We start from the raw sequence: 22682 nt of genomic DNA on the forward strand, positions 1-22682 counted from the left end.
GCTCAATATCATAAGTCATCAGGAAATGCAAATCAAAGCACAATGATACCACTTCATACCCATTAGGCATGATTAGAATTTTAAAAAATGAGATAATAACTAGCTCTGGCAAGGATATAAAGAAATCAGAACCCTCATATACTACTGGTGGGAATGTAAAATGGTGCAGCCACTTTGGAAAAGCGTCTGGCAGTTAATCAAAAAGTTAAATAGAGTTACCATTTGACTCAATAATTATATCCCTAGGTATATACCCAAGAAAAATGAAAACATATATCCCCACAACCATCAAAAACACTTGTACACAAATGCTATGGCAACATTATCCATAACAGCCATAAAGTGGAAATAATCCAATGTCCATCAACTGATGGATGAATAAACAAAATGTGGCATACCCACACAATGGAATGTTATCCAGACATAAAAAAAGAAAGAAGTACTGATACATGCTACAACATAACATGGATGAACTTTGGAAACATTATACCAAGTCAAAATTACCAATCAGAACAGGCTACATTTTACATGATACCATTTATATGAAATGTCCAGAATAAACAGAACTAGAGAGACAGAAAGTAGATTGGCTATTGGCTAGATCTAAGAGGATGAGAGAACAAGGGTTTATGGCTAAAGGGTATGAGGTCTCTTTTTGGGTGATAAAAATGTTATAAAATTGTGGTGATGGTTGTATAAATCTAGGAATATGCTAAAAACCACTGAATTATACACTTTAAAAAGATGAACTGTCTGGTATACAAAGTAGACCTCAATAATGCTGTTACCAAAAAATACATGTAACACAATCCAAGGATGAAGTACTTTGATTTTAAAATCACCAGGCTATTACAAAGCCTAACAGAGCAGAGCTATTCTACTCAGTAATACCTATAGATAAATTTATTGTAATGAGTCAGCTTTATGATCAACTAATTTTATTTGACTTACTCTAAGTTGTAATTTAAGTGGCTTATCATCAACCAATTAATATTTTTTACCAAATCTTTTATTTCAATTAGTTTATACAGCTGCCTAGACCTTTATTAAACAATATGATTAATTTTGACAACTTTTTCCTACTTATAAAATGGTAAAAAGCTCATACAAAAAAAAAAAAAAGTGAACAGAAAGAAACACATAGAAAGAACCAAAAATCAGCATCAACCTACCATGATAGTAAGAGTTAACAGTGAAAAGGATATATATGTGTCCTTAATTTATATATATATTAACAAGCTTTAATATGTGAGCTTTGTTTTCAATGTGGAAAAATACCACATATATTACTTTCCAGCCTCTTCCATTTGATTATATAAGAAAAATAATTTCTCATGTAAATAAGTACTAGTCTATAAAATGATCTTCCATGGCTGCACAGATTTCTATAATTGGCATGTACTATATTTTAATCAACAATCTTATCATTAGATGTCAGCTTTTCTTTTCAGTTTTCCTTATTATAAATTATACTACAATGAATCTTTACGCATACGTTTTTATATATACCTCTGATTATTTCCTTAAAATATATTAACAAAACAGAATTAAATTTGGGAGTATAGACATTTTTAAGTCTTTTAATAAAGATTACCAAACTGCCTTCCAGTATAAGAATTATACCAATTTGGATTTGTACTTGCTTTGCCTGTTTCCCCACAATCACCACTACTAGACATTATCATTCTTCGTCATTCCCAATCGGAGAGGGAATCAGAATAGCATCTCATCAAAAAACAATATTTATGTGATGTGAAACAACATATTTTCAAGTATTTATTGGCCATTTTTCTATTTTTCTTTCATGAACTGCTTATTTGTTTTTTTGCATATCTTTTCTATAGTGGTTGACTATACTGTTAACTTCTCTAAAAAGTACAGAAACACTTAACAAGATTTATCTTTATTTACTAATTACAGATACATACCAATTCTATCAAACTGACAAGGCAGTATACAAGCATGTGTGTCTATAGCCAACACATTGTAAATATATGTAGGCAAAGACCCAAACATAAACATAATATGGCTTGAAAAAAATTTTTTTAAAAGTAGGTCATAATCATCACCATTTATTCAGTAAATTCATCTAACAGGAACATGACTTTTTTTTTCCTATAGCTGTCTTTTTAATTCTAATTACCACAAACCAAGATATCTAAGCATTAAAGAAAGTAAAATTTATCAATGAATCAAAAGTGACCCATTCACATCTTTAAATCTAAAAAAATTAAAAGTGAAGAAAAAAATACAGTATAGGATAAAGTAAAACTAAGATTTTTAAAAATCTCTTTAGTAATAATAAAACCCCAAATTCCCAAATTTCTCATTATAAATATATACCTTGTGAATCCTTCGAATTAAGACAGATGCAAAAAACCGTAATGTAATTCTCAGTTCATCAACAAAGGACTCATCGTCTGTTACATCCCTTCAATTAAGGAGAAAAGCAAGCATTTAAAAGCTCAGAGAAATACACAGCTACTCCTAGAAACCAAGGAAATATTAGAACTTCCTTTTTTTTCCCATTTATCTATGTTATTTTTCTTTGCATTGTTACAGAATAAAAAATAAAAATGTACAAAAAAATAGACATCTCCCATAATTCTAGTATCAAAACATAATCATTATTAACTAAACTACAGTATATATTCCCTGTAGACAACCACATATACAAAGTCATATTTTTACAATACTCCAATCATTTTCTAAGCATTATCAAAGAAATTTCTTTTTTTTTTTTAAAGATTTTATTTATTTATTTGACAGAGAGAGAGACAGCCAGCTAGAGAAGAAACACAGGCAGAGGGAGTGGGAGAGGAAGAAGCAGGCTCCTAGCGGAGGAGCCTGATGTGGGGCTTGATCTCAGAATGCCGGGATCACGCCCTGAGCTGAAGGCAGATGCTTAACGACTGAGCCACCCAGGCGCCCCCTCAAAGAAATTTCTAAGAAATAAAACAAAGAATAATTTTGGAGGAGTAACAGAATTAAATTAATACAAAACTTTAAATTAGTTTAAAATATTTATAGTTAATAATATAAATTAATTCTAAAAGGTAAAAAAAATGTGTTCTATTTGAGAAAGAAAATAAACTGAAACTCAAACATTTTTAAACAGAAATTTTGACAACCTTCTTCTGAAGAACTTTTCATTTTCCTGAAGTGTTGAGGTCCCTAGAAGAATTAGGACACTTCCCTAATCAAAGCAAGCAAGAAAAGTATGTATAATGGTGATATCCTGAACTTGAAGATGGTACTATTAAGTCCCTTGGCAAATAAAGAAGATAATTGTATTAACCAAGCTTCCCACTATTAACCCCAGGGAAGTGACTATTTCAGCATCAATAACTACACTGAGGAGAAAATACATACTTCATCATTTAGAAATATAGCCAGCTCTTATGAAGAGTCAGAACATGGGTGGGGGTGGGGGGAGTCTTCACAAGAGGATTCATTTTACAAAAAGACTTAGTATCAGCCTTACTTAAATGGCAAATGCCCCATATTTAAGACAGAATCCAACATAAAAATATTAATTTACATAGCTTTTCAGGAAAATATGGCATATAAACTGGATATTAAGTTTAATACATATAGAGCATCTCTCCTACTAGCATTTTTAATGAGAAAATTCAAAATTATATAAAATTAGGATAGATGTCATTAAATATTACATCTGTAAGTCATATAGGTATAAGTGTTCAAATATGTAACTAAATACATGATGCTTTTGTAAGGAAACATTTATTTATTAAATATATATCTTGAATTTCTGATTCTCAAACTAGATTAATTTTTCAGATGTAAACTATTTTCTATATCCTGCAAGGCACTTGTATATCCATAGCAGATACTAAAAACAGAGTTACTTTGGAAAAAACATTGATATTCTAGGAAAATTCTATTAAAATTATTTTTTTTTCTTTTTAAAGATTTTATTTATTTATTTGACAGAGATAGAGACAGCCAGCGAGAGAGGGAACACAGGCAGGGGGAGTGGGAGAGGAAGAAGCAGGCTCACAGCAGAGGAGCCTGATGTGGGGCTCGATCCCACAACGCCGGGATCACGCCCTGAGCCGAAGGCAGACGCTTAACCGCTGTGCCACCCAGGCGCCCCTAAAATTATCTTTTAATTTAATGGAATATCTGAATATAAATTTTTCCTCTAAATGTACGATTATTTCAAATGTAAAAAGTGCATATAAAATATTAAATCGGGGCACATGGATGGCTCAAGTCAGTTGGGCATCTGCCTTCGGCCCAGGTCATCATCTCAAGGTCCTGGGATTGAGTCCTGCATTGGGCTTCCCACTCAGCAAGGAGTCTGCTTTCCCCTTTTCCGCTGCCCCTCTCCCCCCCCTTCCCACTTGTGTTCTCTGCTCTCTCTCTCAAATAAATTAGTGGAATCTTAAAAAAAAAAAAAAAAAAACAGAACAAAAAACAAAAAAGGACCATGGAATGTTTCCCAAATCACTTACAAAAAGAAAAGAAAAGAAAACAAAACAAAACAAAATAAATAAAATAAAATATTAAATCCCTCCATTTAGGAGTGATGAGGAATTCTCTAAGTTAACTTTCTTTCAAAAAGTAACCAAGGTTTTTTCTTCCTTGCTACCACTAAACTGTTAACTGATTGCCTACATCTACGGTTCTTACTAGGGGCAAGTATGCCTCCCAGGTAACATACAGCAATCTCTGAAGACATTTTTGGTGGTCACAAATAAAAGGATGAAGGGGTGCTACTAGTATCTCATGCAAAAAGGCCAGGGCCTCTGCTAAATATCCGATAATGCACAGAACAGCCCCCCCACAACAAATAATAACTTGGCCTAAAATGTCAACAGTGTCAAAGTTGAGAAATCCTGGCCTGTGTTGCTAACACATTAGCACACTTAATTGTATTCACTAAAGAAAAAAGGTCTTATAGAGAGAACATACCTGTACCATGGATAAACAAAGTTTTCCAATACTAATTCAAGAACCTGTAAAAAATTAGTTTTTAAAGAAAAATCAAATTAATTAACTAATCCTAGGAAAATAAACTATACTACCAAGTAATATATATTGCCAAGAACCAATTTTATTATCCTTATGTGACATCTAATATCATACTTTCACATGACATATACTGTACATGGCTGTTGTGATGATCAAAAGGAACATCTGAGAAAACGCTTTGAAAAACCAAAAAACTCCATAAAAAGAAACAATACTATTAGGATGACATACACGCATTTCTAAACATTCCCAAAATTTAAAAAAACAAACAAACTTAAATTGTTCCTGATTCTGAAGTTTCACTGAACTAAAAGTTCTGTGGAAAGAAGGCAAATAATAGATTAGTCTTTTGAATTCCTAACTCTCTCTATAAATCAGTATTTCCAGAATAAAATGAAGAAACAAGCAGGTCAGACTTATATAAGGGGTCAAAATTAGCTATCAGTGATTGCTTTTGAAGGGAGAATAGTGACTAAAAGGAAGTATGAGGAGGACTTCTAGGGGGCTAATAATGCTTTGTTTCTCGATCTGGGTGCTGGTTATACGGATATGTTCACTTTGTGAAAATCTTAGCTGTAAATTAAAAATCAGTATATAAGTTATAAGTGAAAAAGGAACAAAACAAAAGAAACCCTGGGTGTTAAACTTTCCATTTCTTAACTCTGGATGCAACATTATGTTAATTTTTAAAAAGACTTGTAACAGTGGGCAGTAACTTTCAAAAGCAGCAGGGAGGAAATGAACAAAGGTATCTATTCTGACTATATGCCTACATATTCCTTCTCTGGCAGCAGCAAGGAAGATGGCAGATTCTCTAAATATTAAGGCAAGATTTCATTTTTTATTAGAAAAACTAAGCACTAGTGATACCAGCTGGGAAAGTAGGAAACAGAAACAGGGTATGACACAGGAGACTAGAAACTTTGTCATTAAATATTTGGTCTTACTTTAATCTCCACATCCAATCACCAAGTACTACTGACTACATCCTAAGTAGCTCTTTTCTATAGCTCCACTATTCAGTCCTTATCGTCTCACCCCTATATTGTACCAAGAGCCTCTAGTCTCTCTCCTTCCAAGCTAGCTCCTGTCCACCCTCCACAGAGCTGCCAAAGTAATCTAAAACATATATCTGAATACATCACTGCCCTGCATAAAATCCTCAGTTTATCAAACCACAATATATCAAAGTAAGAAAAGTGGAGCTGCACTGATTTTGAAGGAGTGGGAGAAAGCTGTCTGCTAGCAGCTGTGACCATTTACTTCCTTTTTACTTCCCATTGTATCCTGTAAGTCACATCTGAAAACTCCAGTTACACACTTCAAAAATCAGTGGCTTCCATGATCAATTAAACTCCTTCAGCAAGGCCCTTTAAGTCTTTTGATGATCAAATTTCTAACGAGCCATATAAAAACTGGTTAAGAACTAAGCCAGACCCAGGTTTTAGAGTAAGTTCTGCTACCAGCCAGCGATGAACTTGAGAAAATTAAAACCCTCTAAAGCCCAGTTTTGGTAAAATCAATAATAGCACCTATTTTATAGGTTATATGATTCCAGGAAATAACTAAGTACAGTAATTAGTATATTGCCTAATATACACCAAGTAACCAATAAATATTAGCTACTAGAAAATAGTCTCTTCAATGTCCACATCCTTCCTCACATTTTTCCCTCCAGCTTACTGAACACCTTATTCAAAGCTTCCCTTTCCTTTCAAAAGCACTTTCCAAACCCTGAAATACCCTTTCCCACACTATCAGTCTGGCAAACTTCTAGTCATACTTTCTGTTTGCCCCTCTCAACAGTTACGCATTTCTTCCTCTGTACTAATAATATACATTGTACATTTCTTCGAATTCTGCCTGTCTTCACATTATATCGTATTTACCTGTATATATGTCTACCTCCCCTCTTAGACTCAAGTTCCTAGAAGAAAGGAACCATATCTTATTTTTCCTTTTATTCCTGGGGCCTAGTCCAGTTCCTGCCTATAGTTAAGATCTCAAAGAATGTTTTTAAATGTTGGAGCTAGTATTTACTAAAAACCAGTATGTGCCAGGCAGTAGGCCAAGAGCTTCACATAAGTTCTTTCTTTTTTTTTTTTTTAAGCAATGAATGAAGTGTCAAAGACTCACAAATAATACTCTTGCCCAAGGTCTTATCTTCAGCAGACCTCAAATCAGCACTCTCTAACAGAAATATAATGTGAGCCACATACATAATCTTATATTTTCTAGGAGTTACATTTTTAAAAAGTAAAAACAGGTGAAAATAATTTTATGATATATTTTATTTAACCCAATGTATCCAAAATATTATCATTTCAACATGTAATCAATAAAATATATAACAGGTTATTTCACATTCCTTTTTTCTTATTAAATCCTCAAAATAACATCTCAATTTGGACTGACACATTTCCAAGTGTCTATGAACAGCCACATGCAGCTAGTGGCTACCATACTAGACAGCAGTCTTAAATTGAGGAATCCTGAAGATTTAAATGAAGAAGAAAAAAGAAGAAACGAAAGAAAAAAAAAGTGCCAAGAGTTTAGCATTTATGCAGCACACTTTTAGCCAAAGGATACAAATTGGGAAAAAAAGATAATGAGGCAGGATTCAGATGCTTAATGCTATTCTTCAATTAATTAGCATTCAATTTAATTTATGTCTATCAACTACCCACAATATATGTGGCACCATACTTGGTGCTGGGAACAAATTAGACCCCATTTACTGCCTTCAAGGACTTGACTCCTTTCTTAGATCAACGGGGAAAACAAGTGTCTAAAAGAAATAACCAAAATATAGATGTTACAAAGAAAGTATATATAAAATGTGACTGTAACAAAGATAAGGGAGCATGCTTTCTATTCCTACATTACAGGGAAACAGTGAAAAGTATCCCATTCTCTGCTCTACCCTTCAACAAGTGTCAAAACTGGGTTACTTCAACAGGACATACTTGCTCCTTGTAGCTCAGGTCTCCTTTTGGAAGTACAAAATGGTATTACCCTAGATAAAGATGACTATCATTATAAGAATTAAGCAATATCTAGGTAAAACAATGCTGTCTTTGGCTAAAATGTCCATTTAAATTAGACATGGGATCCAAAAACATTTCTATCTTACCATTCAAGTCGCACATTTAATAATAATCAACTACCTAGTTAAGAACTGATTAGGTGGCATATATTAAGATGGTCCACAATTAAATTTCCATTGGTATTTCGTATTTTCTGCTTGAGTATATTTGGCAATGTTAATTAAATCAATTACCTCTGAGAGAGATGCATCAACCTTGGAAGAAATTTTCAGATCTAGCCACGGCTGGTAGTTTTCAAGTAGTAAGGAAGGCCTAAAGAAAAACATACAATTAAATTGCCTGAAATCCAAAATGTAACTGGAAGGATCAACAAATAAAAAATGTTTAACTTACCTATGTCGTTTACATTTCACTTTACCACAAACAGCACAGCTACGACCTTGAGGAAATAATTCTTGAAGTCCTAACTGCTAAAAAAGGGAAATGGGGAATGGGAGAGATTTATCTTAGTTTACACATAATCTTTACTAAAAAGAATCAACGTTTCAAAAGCTTATTAATCAATGTATAAATTCAGAGAATATTTTTTTTTAAGATTTTATTTATCTATTTGACAGAGAGAGACAGCGAGAGAGGGAACACAAGCAAGGGGAGCGTGAGAGGGAGAAGCAGGCTTCCCACAGAGCAGGGAGCCCGACGCGGGTCTTGATCCCAGGACCCTGGGACCATGACCTGAGCTGAAGGCAGATGCTTAACGGCTGAGCCACCCAGGCGCACCCACAGAATTTTTTTTTTTAATTATTATTTGTCTGCCGTAACACTGAAACCATTCTTTGTAATAACTACTACCGGCTAAACTAAACTGCCAAATAAGAGAGAAAAAATACCTGATGAAATGCAATACCTAAGCCAAATTTCCAAGCATATAATTAAGGTCAGTTTTTCTGCTCGTTTATAAAAAATAATAATAATAATAATTAATAAATGAATCTATATTTGGAAATGATATTCTCCTTCAGAAATGTAAGAAAAAACTATTTTTTATATCTCCAAAACATTAACTTCAATGAGAGGAAAGATGTGATAATAACGTTTCTGACCAAACAAGAGGCACGACATTCCTCTGTGTTTTTTCTGAGTAGAAATACCAACAAACCTAAAAAGAGGGACTACATCAACTTGAAGAACTATTAAGCAAGACTTCAAGATGTCTATACACTAGTGACTTTGCCTACTAGAGATAGATTCAATACACTACCACCCTAATGAAATTTCAAATATACAAATTATTTTGGTTAAGCAAACTACCTGATTATTTCTGTCTTTTTTAATGGAGCAATGAAGACATTTAGGGGAAATTAACAGGGTTAGATAATTTAATCCAGTTCCCTAACTGTGTCTGTGCCTCAGAATTACCTGGAAAGCTTTTTAACAAATACTGATTACCAGTCCCTAACCAAGAACTATTCCATCAATTCTGATGAGAGAGCCCAGGAATCTCTTTTTTTTTTAAAGACTCCCCAGATGATTCTACTGTACAACCAACTTTAGGAACGTCTGTTTTAACTTATTGTCCTCACAGTTAATATGCAGTTAGAGGACACTCTAAAATTACGGATCTCAACTTTTTGAGAAGTTTGTATTTCCTTTTTATAGCTCCTTATAGACTGTATACCTTAAAAATATACACATATGTAAATTTCACTTCAAATTATATTCTGATATCTTCCATTATTAAATAATAGCAGATAGATTTTTTTTTAAATCACTGCTTTAACATGCTTTCAGTAATAATACCAAACAGCATAGGTAATACATACTGACTCTTTTAAAAATAAGAACACATAAATTTTACCTTGGGTTTGTATTTTATTGTGAAGAATATATTTGGTAAGAGAGAATCTGGTCCCAATGAGCAATAGAATGTAACAACTCCAGCAACAAATGACCAGAAGATCATTAAAACATGAAGATACCTTAGAAATAAATGCAAATAATTATTACAACCAAGAAAAGTATAAAACTTATGTTGTCCCTTCATTGATTTGACAAGTATTTATTAAGCACCTACCATATCAGACTGAAGACAGATCTCCAATCATAATGTCTATGATGTATTTATTTAACTATAAGGATCACAGAATGCATGCTATCAAATGTACACGTCATTTAAAGTACAAGAAAGTATAAATTCTCAATATTTTATAATTTAATACCTAGGTTATTATGTTTGATTAGCTATACTATATTCTTCCAAAATACCTTCCAATGATATTGTAGTATTCATACCCCATCAAAACTCTGATTATCTTTCATTAAATCAAAAAAAAAAAACTTAACTGAGTGCCTATTATTTTGTGCCACCCAGTACTAGGCTCTGGGGATACAGTCAGGAACAGCACTGCCATGATCTCTATATGCATGGAAAACAGGGTCTTTAGGTAAGTAAATGGGCACAATATAGTTGTGATCATGTGTTCTATATTATGACAGAGAAAGCATACATGATATGGGAACACCTCAGGCAGAACATACAACCCAAATTTAAAAGGACAGAAAAGCTTTTTTCAAAGAAAGCAGATCTATAGAAACGTGATAAAGTATGTGAAAGTACAGTAAAACGTTAATGGTAAAATCTAGGCAGTACATAACTGGTCATTTATTGTAAATTCATACATTGCTGTATGCTTAAAATTTTTTTTTTTTTAAAGATTTTATTTATTTATTTGACAGAGACAGAGACAGCCAGCGAGAGAGGGAACACAAGCAGGGGGAATGGGAGAGGAAGAAGCAGGCTCACAGCGGAGGAGCCTGATGCGGGGCTCGATCCCATAACGCTGGGATCACGCCCTGAGCCGAAGGCAGACGCTCAACCACTGTGCCACCCAGGCGCCCCTGTATGCTTAAAATTTTTTTTATCACAAAATGATGGGGGGAATTCTAGCAAATTCAGGCAAATCTGACCATTGAATGGATATTTTATGATGTTAAGAAATTACCTTTTTTTGATGTGAACTGGTATTATGGTTATGTAAGAAAAAAAGGATTTATCAGTTAAGAGACACATACTGAAATTTTTAATGTTTATAGATAAAATATGTCCTGTGGGATTTGCTTCAAAATAATTGTAGGGGGCTGATATTTGACTTGAGCTGATAGTTTTTAAGCTTGGTGACAGATACTTAACAGGTTTCATTATACAATTCTAATTTTATTTTATGTATGTTTAAAATATTCCATAATAAACTTTATTTAAATGAAAAAAAAGGCAATTAAAAAGACACAAGGACAGATCTGAATGAATGGAGAGATTACTTATGTTCACAGATGAAACCTTTAAAAATAGTAAAGATATAAATTCTACCCAGATTAATTTACAAAGTAATAATACTGTGGTGGTATTTAATATGACTGCAAATTCTTTGACACTCTTCAAACCAAAACAGGAATTTAATTTCCTTCCCCTTGAATAGGGGTTAGCCTTAATAACTCTACAACTAAGAGAATGTAGCAGAAGTGAAGCTGCCTAACTTCCAAAACTAGGTCATAAAATGGTATGGCTTCCAGCAGGCTCTCTTTTTCAAGATGCTCACTTTTGCAAGCCAGCACCACGTTGGGAAAAAAGCCACACGTAAAGACCATACATACAGGTTCTGGCCTATAGTCTTGCTGAGATCACAGTCAACAACCAGCATCAACTGTCACATACGTGAATAACAAGCCAACAATTACTATTCTAGCCCCCTGCCTTCATGGTGCCCAGCTGATGATGCACAGTGAATAGAGATTAGCTGTACCCACCAACTTCTGCCCAAATTACAGTTCTGTGAGCAAATTAGATGTTGTTGACTTAAACCACAAATTCTGGAGATGGTTTGTTATGTGACAATAGATAAAATAAAAACTACAATCAAAATTCCAGCTCAATCTTTTGAGAAATTTGACATATTCATTCTAAAATATATAGGGAGGGGCGCCTGGGTAGCGCAGTCATTAAGCGTTTGCCTTCAGCTCAGGGCGTGATCCTGGCGTTCCAGGCTCTTCCGCTGGGAGCCTGCTTCTTCCTCTCCCACTCCCCTGTTGTGTTCCCTCTCTCGCTGGCTGTCTGTCACATAAATAAATAAAATCTTTTAAAAAAATAATAAATAAAAAATAAAATAAAATATATAGGGAAAATAAAGGCTTATTTATTTATTTATTTTTAGATTTATTTACTCATTTTAGAGAGAGAGAGCACGCACAAGCACACAGAGGGAGAGGGAGAAGCAGACTCCCCACTGAGCAGGAAGCCTGATGCAGGGCTCAATCCCAGGACGCTCAGATCATAACCAGAGCTGAAGGCACACGCTTAACCTACTGAGCCACCCAGGAGTCCCAAAAATAAAGGTTTACAAAGAGCTGTGCCAGCTTTGGAAAAGAAGGGCCAAGAGTGAGAATTTGTCCTAGCAGATACAAAACCACACTGTGAAACTTAACCATACTCAAAAAAAAAAAAAAAAAAAAATCTGGTATTGTTATAGGAAGAGAAAAATTAACAGAAGAAAGAGAACTAAGAAGTTTGGGAACAAAATATATGACATCCTAGAGTCTGTCTGGGTTCAAATTCTGACTATGACACAATGCAAATTAACCTCTCGGAGTCTTGTTTGGTCCTCTATAAAATGAGGCAACAATAACTCAAAATTGTTATGATGATTAAATAAGATCACAAAAGTGCTTAGAATAGCCTGTCACATACTATGGTATAAGTGTATGTAAGCCAGTTGTGGTAATTTAAAGAATAAAGAACGATCAATGAAGTAAAAAGACAACCTATGGATGAAATGCAAAAAAATATTTGCAAACCATAAAAGTGATAAGGTGTTAATATCCAAAATACACAAAGAATTCATACAACTGGGGGCGACCTTGCACTTCCAACAGGAAGAAGCCTACTTTACTACTCCAGCAAGAGGAAGAAATTTTTCTTGCACAGCAACAAGCCCAGCAAATAAGAGTATACCACAACTCAAGCAATGAAAAACTACCACCACCCTGCATTCTCCCTTTATTCCAATGGACTTTTATTCAAAGAAGACCCTCCCATCCTCCTCCTTTTCTCTATTAAGTTACATTCCTCTCCTTTGATCTTCAGGCTGTCTCTGGTTTCCCACAGCAATTGCCATTGCTCTGCTATTCCTGAACAAACCCATTTTGCTGGTTAAAAAATAATAATAATAAAAAGTGTGCAGAGGACCTAAATACACATTTCTCCAAAGAAGTTATATGAAATACCAACAGGTACGTGAAAATATGTTCAACATCATCACTAGTCATAAGGGAGATGCAAATTTAAACCACAATGAGATATCACCTCACACCTGATAGAATGGTCATCATCAAAAAGACAAGAGATAGGGGCGCCTGGATGGCTCAGTTGGTTAAGTGTTTGCCTTTGGCTCAGGTCATGATTCTAGGATTGAGCCCTGCATTGGGCTCCCTGCTCAGTGGAGAGCCTGCTTCTCCCCTATCCCTGCTGCTCCCCCTGCTTGTGCACGCTCTCTCTCTGTCAAATAAAGTCTTTTTAAAAATTCAAAAATATTTTTAAAAAAGACAGGAAATAACAAATGCTGGTATGGATGTGGAGAAAAGAGAATGCTTTTGTGCTATTGGAGGGAATGTGAATTGATACAGCCACTATGGAAAACAGTTTGGAGGATTTCTAAAAAGTTAAAAATAAAACTACTATATAATTCAGCAATTCCACTTCTGGGAAAATATCCAAAGGAAACAAAAACACTAACTCAAAAAGATATCTGTACCTCCATGTTCACAGTAACATTATTTACAACAGCCAAATTATGGAAACAACCTAAATGTCCATCGACAAATGAATACACAAAGAAACTGTGTTGTGTATATATACACCCACACACACAAAAGAATATTTGGCCACAAAAAATGAGGAAATCCTACCATTTGGGACAACATGGATGGACCTTAAGGGCATTATGCTAAGTGAAATAAGTCAAACAGAGAAAAGAAAAATAGTGTATGATCTCACTTATATGTAAAATCTTAAGGAAAAAAAAGAAACTCACAGAAAAAGAGATCAGACTTGTGGTTACAAGAGGTGGAGCATAGGGGAGAGGAAATTGCAGGAAGGTGGTCAAGGTACAAACTTCCAAGAAGATAAATAAGTACTAGGGATGTAATGTACAACATGATGACTATAGCTAACAATTAAGCTACAATTAACTAATCAAAACTACAATGAGCTACCATTATTTATGTACTAAAATGACTAAACCAAACCTACAGACAATATCAGAAGAGTCAAATGTTTTGACAGGAGTGTAAATTAGTACAACCACTTTGTAAAACTATATGGCAGTATCCAGTTAAGTTAAACAAATACATATACTATGACTAAGCATTTCCATCCACGTGCATCTACCCAAAATAAATAAGTCTATCAAAAGAACTATATATACATAAGAATATTCATAGCAGCGTTATTCATAACAGCTAAAAACTGTAAACAAGTAAAATGCCCTTCAACAGAAGAATGGATAAACAAAGTATGTCATATTCCCAGTGGAATACTGCACAATAACAAAAGAGACTTAAGTCCTGACATAGACAACAATATGGACAAATCTCAAGAGTTGAGAGAAACCAGGTACAAGAGGACCATATAATTCCATTGATAATGAAATTCAAAAACAAGCAAAACTGATCAACGGTGACTGAGGTTACTGACAAGGGAGTGTACTGGGGTGCTAGAACAAATGAGACAAAAATAACTGCTAACATTTATAAGACTATGTTCTATGTCCTGAGCACCATTTGAAACACTTTCAACGTATTAATCCTTTAATCATCAAAATAATCATATAATGTAAATACTAGTATTATCACCATTTTACAGATGAGTGTACTGTGACAGATAAAAGTTAGATCACTTATCTAAAGGCACATAACTGATTAATGGGGGAGGCAGAATCAAATTCTTACATTGAAGCTCAGATTCATAACTTTCAACCACAACAATAAATTGCCTCAATAATCAAAGAAAACTCTTTTTTTTTTTTTTAAGATTTTATTTATTTATTTGACACAGAGAGAGACAGCCAGTAAGAGAGGGAACACAAGCAGGGGGAGTGGGAGAAGAAGAAGCAGGCTCCCACCAGAGCAGGGAGCCTGACGCGGGACTCGATTCCAAGACCCCAGGATCACACCCTGAGCCGAAAGCAGATGCTTAACCACTGAGCCACCCAGGCGCCCCTCAAAGAAAACTCTTAACGCTACACCTGGGCTAAACAAAACACTCGCAAAGTGTTAGCTATTATTACTATTACCATTATTACTAGCATGTAACTTAAAATATTCCTTATTATAACACTCAAATATTCAACACTATTAGTAAATGCATCTATGCTCCTAGCTTTCCCTAACAATACTGTAACAGTGATATCACAAATAATTTGAAATATATAAAGTATGTTACTCTATTCCTCCCACAAATCATTTATAATAGCCAAAACTTAGACATTTCTCTTTCCACAGATAAGATTCATAATCTTGGGGCACTTGGCTGCCTGCATCAGGCTCCCTGCTCAGTAGGGAGGCTACTTCTCCCTCTCTTCCCCGTTCTTGCCCTCTCTTGCTCTGTTGCTATCTCCGTTTCTCTCCTCTCAAATAAATAAATAAAATCTTAAAAAAAAAAAAAAGATTCGTGATCTTAATTCATATTGAAAGAAAAATTTAATATACTAAATAATACCTTGAAAGATCTTCAGGATTTAAAGTTCAAGACTATAAAAGAAAAAATTAATCTCGGGTGCCTGGCTGGCTCAGTCCACAGAGCATATGACTCTTGACCCCAGGGTCATGAGTTCATGCCCCACAATGGGTATAGAGCCTACTTAAAATTTAAAAAAAAAAAATTTTTAAATAATTTTGAAAAGGAGTATTAGTCTAAGTTTAACCATATAGAAGGAAAGCTCCAAATCTCCATATTAACCAGTAAATATTTTAATTGAAAATTTCTTTTAAAGTTATTTCTAAAAACTAGCTGGTGAAATGCCTGTGTAGGAATCATTTAAGGGGCGCCTTGGTGGTTCAGTCATTAAGCATCTGCCTTCGGCTCAGGTCATGATCTCAGAGTTCTGGGATAGAGCCCCGCATTGGGCTCCCTGCTCAGCGGGAAGCCTGCTTCTCCCTTTCCCACTCTCCCTGCTTGTGTTCCCTCTCTTGCTGCCTGTTTGTCAAATAAATAAAATCTTAAAAAAAAAAAAATCATTTAAGATTCTTTTTTAAGTAATCTATACACCAAACGTGGGATTCAAACTCACAACCTCAACATCAAGAGTCGCATGTTCTTCTGACTGAGTCAGCCAGGTGCTCCAAGAAATCATTTATTGATGGTATGAATTAAGCCTATCTTCTCATTTCTAATTTCATTATTATACCCCTAATGTTTCTATTTTTTATATTATATATATTTTTTCTTTTTAAATTTCTGAATAGATGTGCCTCATATTCCCCACTCCCAGAACGGACTACATTTTCTTGTATAACAATCTTCCAGAGATAGACAAAGCCTACATAATCATACGTGTATATACATATGAATGTACACACATATTCTAAAGAAAATCACACAGCACACTGAAAAGCACACTATATACTCTGTCTTGCACCTTCCAAAAGTTTTTTCCTAGAAAAAGATACTTAACCATTTATTTTATTTATTTTTATTCTGAAGTAGACGCTACCCCCAACATGGGGCTTGAACTCATGACTCTGAGATCAAGAATCCCATGCTCTACCAACTGAGCCAGCCAGGCACCCCAGGGTACCTAACCATTCTTTTAGACAGTTCTATCATGTTTAAGGTCACTTTTGCTGCTTTCAACAGTAATAAAGGAAAATACCAAAAAATGTATGCAAAAAACAATTTCACTCATAAATCCAACCACTCAGAGATGTATTATATCCTTCTTTCTTTGCATAATACAAAAAAGGTACAGGGTAGAGATCAGATGATATCCTATGACTTCTTAACAACAAAGAACACTAGACACTATAATTAAGTAGGCAACTTCAGAAATCTAGTTCAACCTGATCTTGCATGTCCTACCTTGGACACCTAAACAGACCGACCTACCAAAAGAGATAGGGTAAGAATTCCTGGACAAAACTTAGTAATCACAAAACGTTTAGCTATCTTTCATACTAAAGCTATTCATCTAGTTTAGAATACCTTTCAGATAGCAGAAAGCAAGTACTTAGTAATTCATTTCCCTCTGTTAAGGATTCCCCTTCCTCCATGTTCCTAAAATCAAACATCTTACTGTCACAATCAAAGCACATTTTCCAGTAAAATATCAATTGCTATTTAAACCTAATATTATATTAACCCAGAGTCAACTAATAAGAAAGCAAAATGGGTAGGTGAAAAATTCAGCTCCAACAGTCACAGGAAATGGTTACCTTAGAGCAAAATTAAATCACCAAATTCTTGGTGAATACTTTCCCATTCCTATCCTCAGGGATCAACCACCCCAAAACAAAGAGTAGAGTCGGTTTCATGTTCAAAACATCAAAAAAAAAAAATATATATATATATATATATATGATGTAGATGCTGTTGCTGACAAGTGTCTCAGACTTCTTTCCACCAAAAGCAAATGTGGAAGTAATCTGAAGGAAAAGTTCTCCTCTACTACCTGTTTCATCGTTACCATTTGTGGAAATAGCTAACTGAAGGAAATCGAATTTATTTCAGGAACAGAACCTTCCCATTTCAAAATGTCAACTGAATTTATCAATTTTAACTTTCAATCTTCCCTTTTAGAATATTCTAGAGATATTGAAACAGGTACTATTTTGCGTTCTGGCTTCAACAAATCTTTACGATCATCCATTTTAACCAACCACCCTTTGGGGAAAGCTTCGGCTAACAAGACTATGTGTGAGCGTGTGTGCTTCAGTTGGAAGAGTGTGTGTGCCTGGGCTGCAAGATCATGCGCATGTCTGCACACAGGTGTACATGCTTCCACTGCATGATTGTGCTTGCGCGCGCTTCAGCTCTAAGACTGTGAGCACGTGTATATGCTTCAGTTGTAAGACTGATTGTGTGTGTGTGTGTGTGTGTGCGCCCGCGCGCGCCCTTCGGCTCTAAGACTGTGCGTTTGCGCACTGCGGCTGTTCAGATCGTGTGTACGTGTGTGCGCTTCAGCTGTAAGACTACGTGTGAGCCCTTCAGCTGTAAAATTGTGGGTGTGCGTGTGTGTGCACGCAATGCGGCTGCAAAACTATATGTGAGCACCGTTCGGCTCTAAGAATGCGTGCCTGTGTGCGTGCTGTGGCTGTAAGACTGCCTGCGTGTGTGCGCGCGCGCCCTTCGGCTGTAAGACTGTGTGCCTGTGTGTGCGCATGCGTGTGGTGAGAGCGAGGAGTCGGCCCGAAACCGGGGCGGCTACAGAACCTGGAACCCGCCTCCGTCAGCAGACTCCCAGATGATTCTACTGTACAACCAACTTTAGGAAGCGTCTGTTTTAACTTATTGTCCTACGGGTAATATGCAGTTAGAGGATACTCTAAATTACGGATCTCAACTTTTGAGAAGTTTGTATTTCCTTTTTATAGCTCATATAGACTGTATACCTTAAAAATATACACATATGTAAATTTCACTTCAAATTATATTCTGATATCTTCCATTATTAAATAATAGCAGATAGATTTTTTAAATCACTGCTTTAACATGCTTTCAGTAATAATACCAAACAGCATAGGTAATACATACTGACTCTTTAAAAGCAAACACATAAATTTTACCTTGGGTTTGTATTTTTATTGTGAAGAATATATTTGAGTAGAGAATCTGGTCCCAATGAGCAATAGAATGTAACAACTCAGCAACAAATGACCAGAAAGACATTAAAACATGAAGATACCTTAGAAATAAATGCAAATAATTATTACAACCAAGAAAAGTATAAAACTTATGTTGTCCTTCATTGATTTGACAAGTATTTATTAAGCACCTACCATATCAGACTGAAGACAGATCTCCAATCATAATGTCTATGATGTATTTATTTAACTATAAGGATCACAGAATGCATGCTATCAAATGTACACGTCATTTAAAGTACAAGAAAGTATAAATTCTAATATTTTATAATTTTAATACCTATGAGTTATTATGTTTGATTAGCTATACTATATTGCTAAAATACACCAATGATATTGTAAAGTATTCTATGCTATAAAACTCTGATTATCTTTCATTAAATCAAAAAAAAAAACTTAACTGAGTGCCTATTATTTTGTACCACCCAGTACTAGGCTCTGGGGATACAGTCAAGAACAGCACTGCCATGATCTCTATATGCATGAAAAACAGGGTCTTTAGGTAGAAGTAAATGGGCACAATATGGTTGTGTGATCATGTGTTTCTATATTATGACAGAGAAAGCATACATAAATGTAGAACACCTCAGGCAGAACTATACAACCAGAATTTAAAGGACCCAGAAAAGCTTTTTTCAAAGAAAACAGATCTATAAGAAACGTGATAAAGTATGTGAAAGTACAGTAGCGTTAATGGTAAGAATCTGACAGTACCAACTGGTCATTTATTGTAAATTCATACATTGCTGTATGCTTAAAATTTTTTTTAAGATTTTATTTATTTATTTGACAGAACAGAGACAGCCAGCGAGAGAGGGAACACAAGCAGGGGAATGGGAGAGGAAGAAGCAGGCTCTGACGGAGGGGCCTGATGCGGGACTCCGATCCTGCGTGGGGATGCGCCCTGAGCCGAAGGCAGACGCTCAGCCACTGTACCGCAGGCGCCCCTGTATGCTTAAAATTTTTATCACAAGAGCTTGATGAAATTCTAGCAAATTCAGGCAAAAAATCTGACCATTGAATGGATATTTTATGATGTTAAGAAATTACCTTTTTGATGTGAACTGGTATTATTATGGATTTATAAGAAAAAAAGGATTTATCAGTTAAGAGACACATACTGAAATTTTTAATGTTTATAGATAAAATATGTCCTGTGGGATTTCTTCAAAATAATTAATGAGGGCTGATATTTGACTTGAGCTGATAGTTTTAAGCTTGAGTGACAGATACTTAACATTTATTATACAAAAATTCTAATTTTTATTTTATGTATGTTTAAAATATTCCATAATAAACTTTATTTAAATGAAAAAAAGGCAATTAAAAAGAACCTGAGACAGATCTGAATGAATGGAGAGATTGCTTATGTTCACAGATGGAAACCTTTAAAAATAGTAAAGATATAAATTCTACCCAGATTAATTTACAAAGTAATAACTGTGGTGGTATTTAATATGACTTCTAGAGATTAGCACGACACTCTTCAAACCAAAACAGAGATTTAATTTCCTTCCCCCTTGAATGGGGTTAGCCTTAATAACTCTACAACTAAAGAGAATGTAGCAGAAGTGAAGCTGCCTAACTTTAAACTAGGTCATAAATGGTATGGCTTCCAGCAGGCTCTCTTTTTCAAGATGCTCACTTTTGCAAGCCAGCACCACGTTGGGGAAAAAGCCACACGTAAAGAAGACCATACGCCTGGTTCTGGCCTATAGTCTTGCTGAGATCACAGTCAACAACCAGCATCAACTGTCACATACGTGAATAACAAGCCAACAATTACTATTCTAGCCCCTGCCTTCATGGTGCCCAGCTGATGATGCACAGTGAATAAGTAGCTGTACCCACCAACTTCTGCCCAAATTACAGTTCTGTGAGCAAATTAGATGTTGTTGACTTGAAGCCACAAATTCTGGAGATGGTTTGTTATGTGACAATAGATAAAATAAAAACTACAATCAAAATTCCAGCTCAATCTTTTGAGAAATTTGACATATTCATTCCTAAAATATAGGGAGGGCGCCTGGGTAGCGCAGTCATTAGCGTTGCCTTTCGCTCAGGGCGTGATCCTGGCGTTCCAGGCTCTTCCGCTGGGAGCCTGCTTCTTCCTCTCCCACTCCCCTGTTGTGTTCCTCTCTCGCTGGCTGTCTGTCACATAAAATAAATAAAATCTTTTAAAAAAATAATAAATAAAAAATAAAATAAAATATATAGGAAAATAAAGGCTTATTTATTTGTTTATTTTTAGTTTATTTACTCATTTTAGAGAGAGCACGCACAAGCACACAGAGGGAGAGGGAGAAGCAGACTCCCACTGAGCAGAAGCCTGATGCAGGGAGGGCTCAATCCCAGGACGCTCAGTCATAACCAGGCTGAGCTGCAGCTTAACCTACTGAGCCACCAGGGTCCAAAAGTAAAGGTTTACAAAGAGCTGTGCCAGCTTTGGAAAAGAAGAGGGCCAAGTGAGAATTTGTCCTAGCAGATACAAAACCACACTGTAAGAAACTTAACCATACTCAAAAAAAAAAAAAAAAAAAAAAAAATCTGGTATTGTTATAGGAAGAAAAATTAACAGAAGAAAGAGAACTAAGAAGTTTGGGAACAAAATATATGACATCCCTAGAGTCTGTCTGGGTTCAAATTCTGACTATGACACAATGCAAATTAACCTCTCGGAGTCTTGTTTGGTCCTCTATAAAAATGAGGCAACAATAACTCAAAATTGTTATGATGATTAAATAAGATCACAAAAGTGCTTAGAATAGCCTGTCACATACTATGGTATAGGGTATATGTAAGCCAGTTGTGGTAATTTAAAGAATAAAGAGCGATCAATGAAGTAAAGACAACCTATGGATGAAATGCAAAAAAATATTTACCAAACCATAAAAGTGATAAGGTGTTAATATCCAAAATACACAAGAATTCATACAACTGGGGCGACCTTGCACTTCCAACAGGAAGAAGCCTACTTTACTACTCCAGCAAGAGGAAGAAATTTTTCTTGCACAGCAACAAGCCCAGCAAATAGAGTATACCACAACTCAAGCAATGAAAAACTACCACCACCCTGCATTCTCCTTTATTCCAATGGACTTTTATTCAAAGAAGACCCTCCCATCCTCCTCCTTTTTCTCTATTAAGTTACATTCTCTCCTTTGATCAGGCATCTCTGGTTTCCCACAGCAATTGCCATTGCTCTGCTATTCCTGAACAAACCCATTTTGCTGGTTAAAAAATAATAATAATAAAAAAGTGTGCAGAGGACCTAAATACACATTTCTCCAAAGAAGTTATATGAAATACCAACAGTGCATTGAAAATATGTTCAACATCATCACTAGTCATAAGGGGGAGATGCAAATTTAAGCCACAATGAGATATCACCTCTCACACCTGATAGAATGGTCATCATCAAAGACAAGAGATAGGGGGCACCTGGATGGCTCAGTTGGTTAAGTGTTTGCCTTTGGCTCAGGTCATGATTCTAGGATTGAGCCCTGCATTGGGCTCCTGCTCAGTGGAGAGCCTGCTTCCCCCTTCCCTGCTGCTCCCCTGCTTGTGCACGCTCTCTCTCTGTCAAATAAAGTCTTTTTAAAAATTCAAAATATTTTTAAAAAGACAGGAAAATACAAATGCTAGCAGTGGATGTGGAGAGAAAGAGAATGCTTTTGTGCTATTGGAGGGAATGTGAATTGATACAGCCACTATGGAAAACAGTTTGGAGGA

The 22682-nt window shown here is 35.3% G+C and overlaps 1 protein-coding gene across 5 annotated transcripts in view; it reads right to left on the minus strand.

The window, feature by feature from the left end:
- SNX14 (sorting nexin 14) overlaps window positions 1–22682 on the minus strand; it is a 74419-nt gene that overhangs the window by 46353 nt on the left and 5384 nt on the right. For 3 of the 5 annotated variants that reach the window (XM_040643715.1, XM_040643716.1, XM_040643713.1), the window contains exons 2-6: window positions 9901–10021; window positions 8439–8515; window positions 8279–8357; window positions 4939–4982; window positions 2344–2431 (exon numbers count right to left, since the gene is read on the minus strand). In XM_040643715.1, coding sequence (XP_040499649.1) covers window positions 2344–2431; window positions 4939–4982; window positions 8279–8357; window positions 8439–8515; window positions 9901–10021 — 409 coding nt within the window. The remainder of the gene's footprint in view (window positions 1–2343; window positions 2432–4938; window positions 4983–8278; window positions 8358–8438; window positions 8516–9900; window positions 10022–22682) is intronic. The other 2 variants (XM_040643717.1, XM_040643714.1) reach the window with 1 other exon arrangement.

Source organism: Ursus maritimus, unplaced genomic scaffold (genome assembly GCF_017311325.1).
Source record: "Ursus maritimus isolate PB19 unplaced genomic scaffold, ASM1731132v1 scaffold_29, whole genome shotgun sequence".
In the NCBI taxonomy this organism is placed as follows: Eukaryota; Metazoa; Chordata; class Mammalia; order Carnivora; family Ursidae; genus Ursus; species Ursus maritimus.